At 41.8% G+C, this 13097-nt stretch overlaps 2 protein-coding genes across 3 annotated transcripts in view; one reads left to right on the plus strand and one right to left on the minus strand.

Moving 5' to 3' along the window:
• The window catches only part of HPS5 (HPS5 biogenesis of lysosomal organelles complex 2 subunit 2), a gene marked incomplete at both ends in the record, with an annotated part of 37207 nt that extends 29135 nt beyond the window's left edge, over window positions 1–8072 (minus strand). For both annotated transcript variants that reach the window (XM_080715903.1, XM_080715902.1), the window contains 5 exons: window positions 2071–2204; window positions 3559–3751; window positions 4180–4244; window positions 4886–4996; window positions 7965–8072. In XM_080715903.1, the coding sequence (XP_080572029.1) occupies window positions 2071–2204; window positions 3559–3751; window positions 4180–4244; window positions 4886–4996; window positions 7965–8072 (611 nt within the window). The remainder of the gene's footprint in view (window positions 1–2070; window positions 2205–3558; window positions 3752–4179; window positions 4245–4885; window positions 4997–7964) is intronic.
• Window positions 8073–11958: 3886 nt separating this feature from the next.
• Window positions 11959–13097, plus strand: part of GTF2H1 (general transcription factor IIH subunit 1) — a gene marked incomplete at its 3' end in the record, with an annotated part of 44396 nt that continues 43257 nt past the window's right edge. Inside the window, exon 1 of the mRNA XM_080705656.1 lies at window positions 11959–12076. The remainder of the gene's footprint in view (window positions 12077–13097) is intronic.

The raw sequence follows: 13097 nt of genomic DNA on the forward strand, positions 1-13097 counted from the left end.
TACTTAGTAGCAACTCAATGAGACCCTGATTCAAAATAAATAATAAAAAATAGGGCTGGGGTGTAGCTCAGAGGTAAAATGCCCCTGGGTTCCATCCCTAGTACTGTAAAATAAAGAAGAAAGAATTAATGAGAAAGCCTATTTCAAGTCTAAAAAATGAGTGCCACCAAACCATTTCATCCTACATCCTTGAATCCTACTGACTGCTTCCTAAGTCGCCTTGTATAATGTTCATAGAAGCTCTCCAACTATCTTTAAGCCACTCCCTCACCACAAACAATCCATAAATTCCTCACTCTTTCTTCAAATTGCCACAGCTTTCTGAAACTGTACCTTGGAACACTCTGTTCCTCCAGGATTATATGAGTTAAGATATATAAAAGAGTTTAAAGCTGGGCATGGTGGTACACAATTGTCCCAGTACTTGGGAGGCTGAGACAGAAGGATCACAGGTTCATAGCCAGCCTCAGCAACTTAGGCCCTCCAGAATTTAGTGAGACCCTGTTTCAAAATAAAAGACTAAAATAGGGCTAAGGGTATAGCACAAAGGTAGAATGCCCTGGGTTCCATCCCTAGTGCCACCCAAAAAGTAAAAAAATAGTTTAAGCTGGGTGTGGTGGTACACACCTATAATCCCAGCTACTCAGGAAGTTGAAGCAGGAGGATTTCAAATTTGAGGGCAGCCTGGGAAACTTAGTGATAGTCTATCTCAAAATAAAAATTTAAGAAAAGGCTGGGGAGGTAACCTGCTCAGTGGTAGAGTGCTTGTCCTGCATGTGGGAAGCCTTGGGTTCCATACAGGTGCCACAAAAATAAAACTGTTGCATACTGCTGGGAACATGGAAGGTTCCCAGGATAACGATGAGTTTGCCTCTTCCTAAAAACTCCTGTTGCTTATTCTTCACTTCGTTCCATCATTCTTCCTCTGAGAAACTTCCTTGATTTCCATATGCTGAATGATATGCTTCCTACACTATGGTTTCGTAGTACTTGCCACATTATGGCTTTTTAGGATAAAGGCCATTACTTATGCCTCGTTAGTTGAATTCTAAACGTACATACAGTACAGTGTCTGGCCACGGAAAGCACTCAGTGCACTATAGCATTCCATAAACTCAGCATCTCGTTTGAGTGATTTTTTTTTCTTTTTTTTTTTTTTGGTTGTACTGGGACAGAACCCAGAAGCCTTCTACCTCCAGAATACACCCCCAGACCTATTTTTATATTTTATTTGGAAACAAGGTCTCAGTAAGTTGCTGAGAGCCTCACTAATCTGCTGATGCTGGCTTCGAATCTACAATCCTGTTTCAGCCTCCCAAGTACTGGGATCACAAGCGTGCGGAAGACACCTGGATATTCTTTATTTTGAAACAGGGTCTCACTAAATTGCAGAATGCCACACTAAGTAGCTGAGGCTAGCCACAAACCCATGATCCTCCTGTCTGAGCTCTCAAGTACTGGGACTACAAGCATGTGCTACCACGCCCAACTCTATTGTTTTTTATTTTATTTATTTATTTTTTGTGGGTCTAGTGATGAAACCCAGAGACATTTGACCTCCGAGCTACAACCCCTGCCCAATATTTTATTCTTTAATTTGAAACAGTGTCTCACTGAGTTGCAGAGGGCCTAAGTAGCTGAGGCTGTCTGCGAACCGCGATCCTCCGGTCTCAGCCTCCCAAATTCTGGGATTATAAGAATGTGCCACCATGCCCAGCTTCTATTTTTTAAATTTAATTTTTTTTTTTTTTTTTTCTGATGATTGAACCCAAGAACATTCTGCCTCCAAGCTACACCCAGTCCTTTTAATTTGTAATTTTGAAACAGCGTCTTACTTAGTTTCTGAGGCTGGCCTAGAAACTGCGATTCTGTCTCAGTCTCCCAAATTCTGGGATTACAGGTATGTATTACCACACCCAGCTGCTTTTTCTCTGCTTTCTAACATCAGCTTGTGTTTAATCAGTTTCTGATTAATATCTGTATAGTTAATTGAGGGGTTTGGGTTAGCGGATTTCTAAGACTTCCTGTTCTAAAATTCTGCACATCTGCTAACTCGGTTGCTCAATATACCTCTCCGTGTCACACAAGAAGGATCGAGTGAGTGAAGATACAAGCAGTCTTCCATCCAAATAATCTAACTGGACGACAGAAGAGTCAACTGTTGTTATTGTCTGAACAGGAAACATCACAAATGCAGCAGCCGCCTAAAAGGGATGTGAGAAGAAAATAGTTTATTTTGTTATAACATATACACAGAATCTCCTTCTCTTCACCTTTTAAATAAAAATAACTTGAATAGCAAAATAAAATTTTGAAATATGCCAAAATTTGATTTGCCCATAAATATGTAAAAGTTTAACTCATTTAAAAGTTTCATGAAGCCGGGCGTGGTGGCGCACGCTTGTAATCCCTGCACTTGGGAGGCGGAGACAGGAGGATCACACAGGTTCGAAGCCTGCCGCGTTGGCTTAAGAGACCCTGTTTCCAAAAATAAAATAGGTCTGATAGTGTAGCCCGAAGGTAGAAGGGCTTCCAGGAACCCCAGTACCACCAAAAAAAAAAAAAAAGTTTAATGAAATAATTTGATTCATAACTGTAGAAAATTCTTTTTGGGGAGGGAACTGGGGGTTGAACCCAGAGAAATTTTATCTCTTCGCTATTCTCTCAGACCCTTTTTGATTTTTTGTTTTGAAATAAGGCCTCAATAGGTTGCTGAGAGTCTCACTAAGTTGTTGAGGCTGGTCTTGACCCTGTGATCCTCCTGTCTCAGCCTCCCAAGCACTGGGGTTACAGGTGTATGCCACCACATCTGGCTCAGAAAATTCTTAAGTATCCATTTGTGATTTTTTCCAATTTTAGAGATTAAAATAAGAAAAAGATGAAGCAAATTTTGAAATACATGAGAGAATTTTTTATAAATGTATGTAAAATTGTGCTTTGGATCAAAAATATATAAGAAATAAATAATAACTTTGAGGCCTGGGATGTAGCTCAATAGTAGAATGCTAGCTTAGCCCTAGGTTCAATCCTAGTACTGCTTTGTCCTACACAGGGGTCGGGGGAAATAGAAGCCTGGAAAACTGGTGCTGGTGCCATTTCTATACTTACCATTTTATTTACCCAACTAGTAAAGACATCGTTTGTTTCTTAATAGCCTCGTATTAAAGAATACTTTATTTAAATGAGCCATATAAGTGAATTAGGGAGTACTACAACAGACAATATGCAAATTTTTTTTCTTTTTTGAGAGAAGGTCTTGCTAAGTCACTGTGCACTGGCCTTGAATTTGGAATCCTGTCTTAGCCTCCTAAGTACTGGGATCACAGACATGTATCACCACACCTGGCTACAATATGCAAATTACTGAGGTTAATTCACAGAAGCCCTTCTGTAGTAGTAGCAAACTAAAATAGGCTACTCTATGCACTATAAACAAGTCCTGGCTTTAGGTCAGTACTCCAAGAAATAGAGTAGATAAACTTGTACCCTCTAATTCAAAGTTTCATAAGATAACTCCTATATCTCATCACATATACAAAGAACCGGAGCAAGTCTCACCTTTGCTTGCTTAGATGTGTTGAGTTTGATGGCAGAAACTTTCCCCACATGATCACCTACAAAAACTCTAAGAACAGCTGTATCCCAACAGAGGGCTGTAACTTTTCGGCCTTTGTGCTCTGAAGACACATAAATTCGTTCTGGTTTTCCCCGGCGCTCTTGATTTAATTCCCAAACAACTACAAGACCTTGACTGCAAAAAGCAAATTTTAGACATGATGAAAAAGACAAAATTTAACTGCATTATAGTATCCACTATGCCAAGTACATATGCAAACTCTCGTTCTTCAGAAAAAAAGGAAGTAAAATGTCAAGGTATTCATTTCCTTGTTTTATTCACCAAACCAGCAAAACAAGAGAACTTAATGTTCTAAATTATTTCTGTTCCCTTTCTCTTTTAAGGCCTTTGAAATGTTGTTGCCTCAAATTAGAATTTTTCACAAATACTACAGCAACCAATCATGGATGCCTAGGTACTGAGAGGTTTCCTAGGATATAGGACTTTCAGTGCTAACACTGAGACGGTTATAGGGAAAGTGATGGCTGGTCATCCAAACAAACGGGCTTGTCACTTTAAGATGCATTTGGAAAAGATCAGATACTTTTAAAATGGTTTCTCACCTAGTAGCTACAGCAACATAGTCATCATCATGTAAACAACAGGCGATCTGAGAAATTGCACCTTCCTAGGGCACAGGGGGTAAAAAAAAATTCTTAAATACGAGGTTTTAGCCATGCATGGAGGCACATGCTTGCAATCTTAGTACTTGAAAAAGCTAAGACAGGAGGCCCTCAGGTTTATGGGCAGCATTGGCTACCTAGTGAAGCCCTCTACAATTTAGTGAGACCCTGTTTCAAAATAAAGAATAAAAAACAGGGGTAGGGGTGGAGCTCAGAGGTAGAAAGCCCCTGGGTTTCATCCCCAGTACCGCAAAATAAATAAAATTTAAAATTAAAAAATTGGGCTGGAGGTATAGCTCAGAAGTAGAATGATCCTGGGTTGAATCCCCAATTCAAAAAAAAGAGGCTTTGCATTCTTCTTTTATTGTAAATTATTAAATACATTAGAGAAATTTATGTATTTATTTGGTGCTAGGAATTGAACTCAGGGCCATTCTACCTCTGAGCTCCACCTCCAGCCTTATATTATTTTTTAATTTGAACAGGGTCTCACTAAGTTGCTGAGGCTGACCGCAAGAACCTGCGATCCTCCTGTCTCAGCCTTCCAAGTACTAGGATTACAAGTGTGCACCACCATCCCTGGCTAGAAATTCACATTTATGAAAGATATTCCAAATGGTGTGCGACAGGCTACTGTTGACCTTACCTGATGTGAAAGAAAAAGCCTATGCTTCCAGCCTTCTTTCTGAATGAGATTGAGTCCTCCTCCTGAGCTGCCTAAAGCCAACCATTTCCGAGATACAGCTAGGCTCGTGCACTGAAATAATGCAAAGAGACGTACATAAGATATTCACAACTACTTAGCCAAATAAAATCCCCACTGGAAATGAATACTGAGCATTGGGGTTCCTCCCTCACTGCTCCCTGCCCAGAGGGACACGATAAATGATGCTCACTCTCTAGTCTAGAATACTGGAAAGTACCAAAGAACATTTTGTTTTTAAACTTCCAACTGAATTTCAAAAATGCTGAATAGGCTCAACCGTATAAATGAGTAATCTTCCCTTAGCCCATTTGTTTTTTGTGTCATTTGGGTAGATCATTCCAGTGCTGACTGCAAGAGGGAAAGACCAGACAAGTTACCAGGGGATAGAGCAACCTCTTTAATGACTTACTCGTTTGAGTCATTCCTTGTCTGTATAATCATTACAAAACACCACAGTCAAGTGAGACTGTGGAAGGCACAGACATAGGCCATATATATACTACTTTATCTCCACACCTTCAACCTACTAATCACTAGAGAAAGCAGTAGTCATACTGTGCCCAGTACCCTGTAGCAAAAGTTACTGGTTGATTGACTAAGAGACATTCCCAACCCTCTTCAACTTTGTTGCTTTCCACCAAAGAAGCTGAAAAACCTAACTTTTTACTTTCCTAGTTTCCCTTGCTGCTAGGGGAAGGCAAGTGACTCAAATATAGCTAATAAGACTACATTTGCTTGGGGCTTCTTGGGTAGCTTTACCTTCCCAGATGAGAGGCAAAGTCTGAAGAAAACAAAACCTTTGCCCTTGGCCCCCCTCATTCTTATTTGGGAATGTTAAGGAAGACGTTAAGATCGAGGGAGAAGCTGGGCATGGTGGTGCATAATTGTCATCCCAGCATTTAGGAGGCTGAGACAGGAGAATCTGGGTCCATGGCCAGCCTCAGCTACTTAGTGAAGCCCTCCACAACTTAGTGAGACCCTGTTTCAAAATAAAGAATAAATAAGGGCTGGAGTTCCAGTACCGCAAAAAAAAAAAAAAAGATTGTAGAGAAAATACATATATTGCAACTGTGCCTAAAAGCCAATATACAGGTGATAGTAGATGTGGAAAGATGGAGAGCCTGTGTCCTCAGTGACATTATTAGGCTACTATTTGAAACCCAGCAACACTATCCTCCATTGAGATTATAAACGTCTTTATTGTGTAAGCCACCATCTGTAAGGTATTCTGCAAACTTGCAGTTGAAAAATATTTCTAGCCGGGCGTGGTGGTGCACGCTTGTAATCCCCGCGCTTGGGAGGCAGAGACAGGAGGATCGCGCAGGTTCGAAGCCAGCCGCGCGCGCTGGCTTAGGAGACCCTGTTTCCAAATATAAAAATGTAAAAAGAGGTCTGGGAGTGTAGCCCGGAGGTAAAAGGGCTTCCAGGAACCCCAGTACCATCAAAAAAAAAAAGAAAAAAAAAAAAGAAAAATATTTCTAACTGATACTGCCTCTTAGAGTTGTTGCTCATATTACTTTGCCTGCTCTTCCTATTGTCCTTTGCTCCCTCTGGGGCTAGCAGTGGTAGCAAAAGTGTAGGAATAAAATTATTTTAGAATTGGTTTTGAGCCGGATGTGGTGGCGCACGCTTGTAATTCCTGCGCTTGGGAGGCTGAGACAAGAGGATCGCACAAGTTCAAAGACAGCCTCAGCTACTTAGTGAGGCTCTCAGCAACTTAGTGAGACCCTGTTTCCACATAAAATATAAAATAGGTCTGGGAGTATAGCCTAGAGGTAGAAAGCTTCTGGGTTCCACCCCCAGTACCACCAAAAAAAAAAAAAAGAATTGGTTTTGAGACTTTGTTCTTTACCATGTCATTGTTGAGTTTCATCAAGAGTTCAGGATTTGAGGAAAGACATACTTTCCATAGAATGAACCAATTTTTGTTTTGTTATCTAAAACAGAGATTATATCAAATTCCCTGTTTTGGAATAACTTCAGTGGTTCATGTTGTTCAAAATGTAATGAGGGAACCAGGCATACTGGTGCACGCTTGTTATCTCAGCATTTGGGAAGCTAAGATAGGAGGATCGTGGTTTGCAGCCAGCCTCAGCTACTCAGTGCGACCCTTTGCAATTCAGTGAGACCTGTTTCAAAATAAAGAATAAAAAATAGGGCTGGGGTGGAGCTCAGAGGTAGAATGCCCCTGGGTTCCATCCCAAGTACTGCAAAAAAAAAAAAAAAAAATGTAATGAGGGGAACCAGGTGTGGTGGCATACCCTTGTAATCCCAGTACTTGGGAGGCTGAAACAGGAAGATCTGGGTTCAAGAACAGTCTCAGCTACTTAGTAAGGCTCTCCACAATTTAGTGAGACCCTGTTTCAAATTAAAGAATAAAAAATCAGGCTGGGGGTGTGGCTTGGAGGTAGAATGCCCCTGGGTTTAATCCCTAGCACCACACACACCAAAAAAAAAAAAATGTAATGAGGGTATACTCATTTATACAATTTTAGTGTGTGTTTGTGTGTATGCGCACACGTGTGTGTGTGTGTGTGTGTGTGTGTGTCTTACTAGGTATTGATCACAGGGGCATTCTACCTCTGAGCTACACTCCCAGCCCAATTTTATTTATTTATTTATTTTTGAAACAGGGTCTCACTAGGTTGCCGAGAGTCTCACTACTTGCGAGCCTGTCCTTGAACCTGCAATCCTCCTGTCTCTGCCCCCAAGTACTGGGATTATAGACATAACACTATGCCTAGCTACAATTTTAATTTTTAATAAAATAGTTACTTTCTGACAGAGACAGTAAGATTACTATGAGGGGAAAAATTAAGTAATCAGTGTCATGATTTCTAGGGTTGAAAATTTTTCAAATTTAGCTCAAAAAATAAAATAAGAAAGTGATAAACATGCTACTTTTATGCGAGGTATAAGGGTAACAGATGAAAACACCCGTGATTCCACAAAACACAGAGTAAGGCCAAATGTAACAGAGAGCAAATAAATACATGAATATAAGAATTAGTAAGATCACCTTTAGACGACTGGAATCTAGCCGCAGTGTTGAGAGTAACGGATCCAGGGACTCAAACTCAGCAAGAACATGGCTGTAGGATTCTGGTATCACTGGCACAAAAGTCATTTAGTCAAAAACGTGAAGCTTGTTTAGTGAGAAGCAGAATAAAACCTGCAAAAATATAATTTAAGAAGATCACCATTCACCCGACATGCATTTAACAAATACGTGGGGAACAAAGGGAAACACAAGAAAGGGACAACTGCCCTACTCTGGAGGCGCTGGTAAAAAACACAGATAGGTACCTCTGTATGCAATGGTGAACTCACACTGTGCCATTCTTAGGAAGACTTTGTAAACTAGGACAAGAGTTCCTATCTGCTCAACTATTGTCAAGTGTACATTTTTTTTGTCAAATGGCAGAGCAATTTCTAAGGGAAAAAAAGAAAGAAAATTGTTCCCATTAATATTAACTTTTCTCAATTTTTTGCTACCTGCCAAGCTCAGAATAAAAAATAAAAAAGCCACAAAAAAATCAGAAATAACTACATATATTTGTCTTTTAATTGTTTGTACTTTGTGTTTTTCACTTTCTTTCAGAAACATATGCATTCATTCATTTACTCAACAAATAAGTACTGAGTCCCACCTATATACCAGGCATTGTTCCAGGTCCTGGAGATATAGCAGAGGACAAAACAAAGTTCTAACTTTCATGAAGCGTAACACTTGCCAGTGGCAAAACATATAGAAGTTTTTAAGGGTTTTGTTGTTTTTTTGTAGTGTTAGGAATCAAACCCTGGGCCTAAACCACAGTAGGGAAGCACTCTGCCACTGAGTTACATCCCCAGTCCTGGTCTGGGGGGGCTTTGTTTGTTTGTTTGTTTGTTTATTAGTTTGTAGTACTGAGGATCATATCCAGGGCCTTGCACATCAAAGCATTCTACCACTGAGGTACATCTGTATTTCTTGGGATAGTCTTTGTTGTTCTTAGTATGGAATGATTTCTGTAAAAAGAATGGTGTTCCAAAAACACACAACAAAAAAATTTAGAACTCAAAATATTTAATCCCTGATCTAAAAAGAACTTTCTCTATTTTTTTTCACTCGCTCATTTTACCGAATGGCTAGTAAAATACCAGGCATAGTGAAGGGAAAAGGTAAAATAATTCCAGAAATCATTTCATAATAAAGAGGGAGAAAGCCAGGCATGGTGGTACACACTTGTAATTCCAGTACTTGGGAGGCTGAGACAGGAGGACTGCAGGTTTGTAGCCAGCCTCAGCTACTTGGTGAGGCGAGGCCCTCTGCAACTCAGTGAGACCTTGTTTCAAAATAAAGAATGAAAAATAAAGCTGGGGGTGTAGCTTGGAGGTAGAATGCCCCTGAGTTCCATCCCCGGTACCACAAAAATAAACAAATAAATAAGGAGAAAAACACAAATACCACATACAGACACACAGAGCTCTTATAAGGCAACATAAGAAAGTTACTTTTTAGAACTTAGGAAGAGAGAGAGAGGTCACATGGAATTAAAAGGAACCACAGAAAATTTCCTAAGAGAAGTAGCATTGGTGCCAGGTATACTTTTATCAGAAAAAAAAAAGGTAAGTGTGGCAGGTAGGGAAACAACAATATAGAGATAGGAAATTGAATTGCAAAATATATATGTGTGTGTGTGTGTGTATATTACACACACACACACACACACACACACACACACACACACACACACACATTGCAGTACTGGGGATTGAGCCCAGGGCTTCTACCTCCAAGCTACACCCCAGCTCTATTTTTTATTCTTTATTTCGAAACAAGTTCTCACTAAGTTGCAGAGTGCCTCACTAAGTAGCAGAGGCTGGCAGCAAACCTGGGATCCTGTCTCAACCGCCCAAATATTACAAGCATACGCCACCATGCCTGGCGTGCAGAATATATTTGGATAATACAACTATAGTCCAGTCGAGAGCCGGGCATGGTAGCGCACGCTTGTAATCCCAGTACTTGGGAGGCTGAGACAGGAGGATCACACAGGTTCAAAGCCAGCCTCAGCTATTTAGTGAGGTTCCCAGAAATGTAGTGAGACTCTGTTTTCAAATAAAGCATAAAATAGGTCTGGGAATAGAGCCCGGAGGTATAAAAGCCCCTAGGTTCCACCCCCCAGTGCCAAAAAAAAAAAAAAAAGAAAAAAAAACCAAACTATAATCTGGTCAAAACACAGAATACAAGCAATGGAATAATGGAAGATAAAGCTGGAATAGATTTTGGGGCCCAAGATACAGAATATTTTGATTCTCAAACCAAGGAATCTAAACGTAATTTGGTAGGCAACAGAAAAGGACTGAAGAACTTAGTGTAGAGAGGTCACACAATTTTTGTTAAGTGCTGTGGGCAAACACTAGAAAATAAGGACTTGACAAAGAGGAGGGTGATAACTCAAGACTGATGGAGGAGAATCTCTTGACTTTCTGTGTAGAAATACTTTACTAATATAATACTTTCAAGTATTAGTAATACTTTACTAATACTTAAAATAGATATGTAACTATTAGTAGCTAAAGGCAGAGAAAACATCAACAGCTTCCTTTCCTATAGAATGTGATGGTATCCCTACTTCTTTTTCTAGTGTTATCTCCTATCTTCTATTCTCTATCTTGAACTATCTTATGTTCTTTCATTTTATAAACTTGTGTCTCTGGTTTTAACGTATGCTGTTCACTGAATGTTCTTCCATCTAACAAAATCCTATCTTAACTGTCACAGCTCTAGCCTAACAAAAAACTAAGCCCAGACGGTGATGAGAAATGCTTACCATAGTCAGTGGGACGACTTTTTAAAAGGCTGGTTTGCCCAAGGGACACAGGTCTTAAGAGGTAGAACTGAGAATACAATATACATCTCCTAAATCCAGATCTAAACATCTTTCCATTTCCCCTGGATTGTTTGATGGCGATGTGAAAGGATGATACGCAGTGTTTGCTCACACATCAAATGCAAATCACAGCGTTTTCTTTTGGCTCACTAGGTGCGTGGGAGGAAGAAGCAAAAGGGTGAAGGGAATAAAAAAAAACAATAATAATAATAATAATAATAATAATAATAATAATGCTAAGGGGAAGTAACATTTTATTTCCAGGAAGAAAACATTTTATATCCAAAAAATAATAACCAGAGAACTCTCACCTCGGAGAAACTGCAACTCCCTCTTTCACTGCAGTGATTCATTCGATATTCTGAGTGCCTACTGTGTTCTAGGCCTGTACGCACCGCTGGATACAGGGATGAATAAAATACAGTCTCTGACACAAAAAGCCCCTCGTCTAGCAGAATCACCACCTTTGTAGCAGCGGTAACTTTAATACTGTATTCAGCTGTCTTGAGAGGCGCTCCGGTATCCAAGTTTTCAAAGTCGGGCTTACGGAGCAGCAGCCCGAAGGTCCCAGCTCCCCGCACCACATCCAGGCCCACGGCGCCCGTTGCTCATTGGGTCAGATGCTCGCTCCGGGCTCAGCCCGCCACTCACCGAGCACTGACAGCGGAACCTGAACTTCAGTCTCCCGACTCGCCCCGCCCCTCCCTCGTTACGTCATCCAGGAGCGCCGGGGACGCGGGGAGAAAGCTGTTAACGGCACTTCCTCGTCACGTGACGGATACGCCCCACCCAGCGCGTGGTCCCACCCCCTCAGGCCGCGGTCGCAATTACGCTCTCTACGGCCTGCAGTCGGGGGGCTGCCGTGGGCCGAAGACACGCCGCTGGCCGAGACCGAAGAAGCGCTGGGCAAAATGGATGGGCCAGATCGGATTCCAGAACCCTTCGCCGCTCGAGATTGGAGAGAGGAAACGAAACCGGCGGGAACCGGTGGGGGAGGGTGGGAGCTAGCGGAAGGTGTCATGGCGGCCGCGCTCTGGGTCACGTGGCCCGCAGGCCCGCCCAGGCACTTCCGGTCACGTGCCCGCAGAGCCCTCGCAGCCAGCGATGGAGGCGAGACCCCCCAGTAACAGAGGCGGTGGCGACGGCTGCGGCCGCTGGGTTTCAGCCAGTTCCCAGCAGCGGCTCTGAGAACTACGGCGGAAATCGGCCCGACCCTACACACTTACTCCCTGCCGGAGGCTGTAGCTTCCACCTGGTAAGTTTAGACCGGAGAATAGGGGTGGCCGGGTGAGAGGAGCTGACAGGCCCGGGGGTTGCGGGACCGCGCGGATTCCGCCGCTTTTCGCCGCGTCGCTGTTGCGGGCTCCGCAACGCCCAAGCTTGCCGCCTCGTTTACCTTTATTCCGAAGCACTAAAGAGACGACCTGACCCTTGATCTACTTGCCTAAAAGGAATCTTGCCCTTCCACTAAGAGCAGGGACTTGAAGATTTACTCAAAGCCGGGACCAGACTTGCCTCATAGGAATGAAAGAAGCGGAGGCCTTTCCCGGGCAGAGAAGTCCTTCCCGTTAGGAAATGAGCTGTTAATCTTTTGGTTTCAGTGAGCAAAGCTTTCACCTTGGTGGCCACATGGTTTTTACTTCCATCTGTCAGTCCTACCGCTCTTTAAAAAAATCTTAAGGCGTGAGCCAGTCCCCACACTCCCGATTTTAGTCATGCCTAATGTGATTGTCATCTAGATAAAAATAGCCCTTCAATATATGGATCTATATAATTATTTTTGCGAATTCTTCAGTGTTCCAAAAGCTAAATTGAGTAAGGTGACCAATTGACATTTTTTTTCTTTTTTATATTGAAGATTGAATTCTGAGACATTGTATCTCTGAGCTACACCCTTAACCCTTTTATTTTGAAACAGGATATTGATACATTGTTGCGATTTGCCTCAAAACTGGTATCCTATCTCAGCCTCCCACATATTGGGATTACAATGGCACCCAACTCTGATTGACTCTTAAAAGCCCATTTCATGGGAGGCTTGAGACAGGAGGATCGCAGTTTAGCGGCTAGCCCCAGCAACTAAGCTAGGCTCTCTGCAACTCAGTGAAACTGTTTCAAAATAGAAAGTAGGGATGTGAGGGTGTCGCTCGGAGATAAGAATGGCACGGGTTGACTCCCCAGTACCTAAAAAAAAAGTCTATTTCAGCATCTATAAAAATAGGGATGGAAGAAGGAGAAATAAGCATTTAATTAAGACCCATTTTAGCCTGGTGTGG

The sequence above is a fragment of the Muscardinus avellanarius genome (assembly GCF_963383645.1).
Source record: "Muscardinus avellanarius genome assembly, chromosome: 1".
Taxonomy (NCBI): Eukaryota; Metazoa; Chordata; class Mammalia; order Rodentia; family Gliridae; genus Muscardinus; species Muscardinus avellanarius.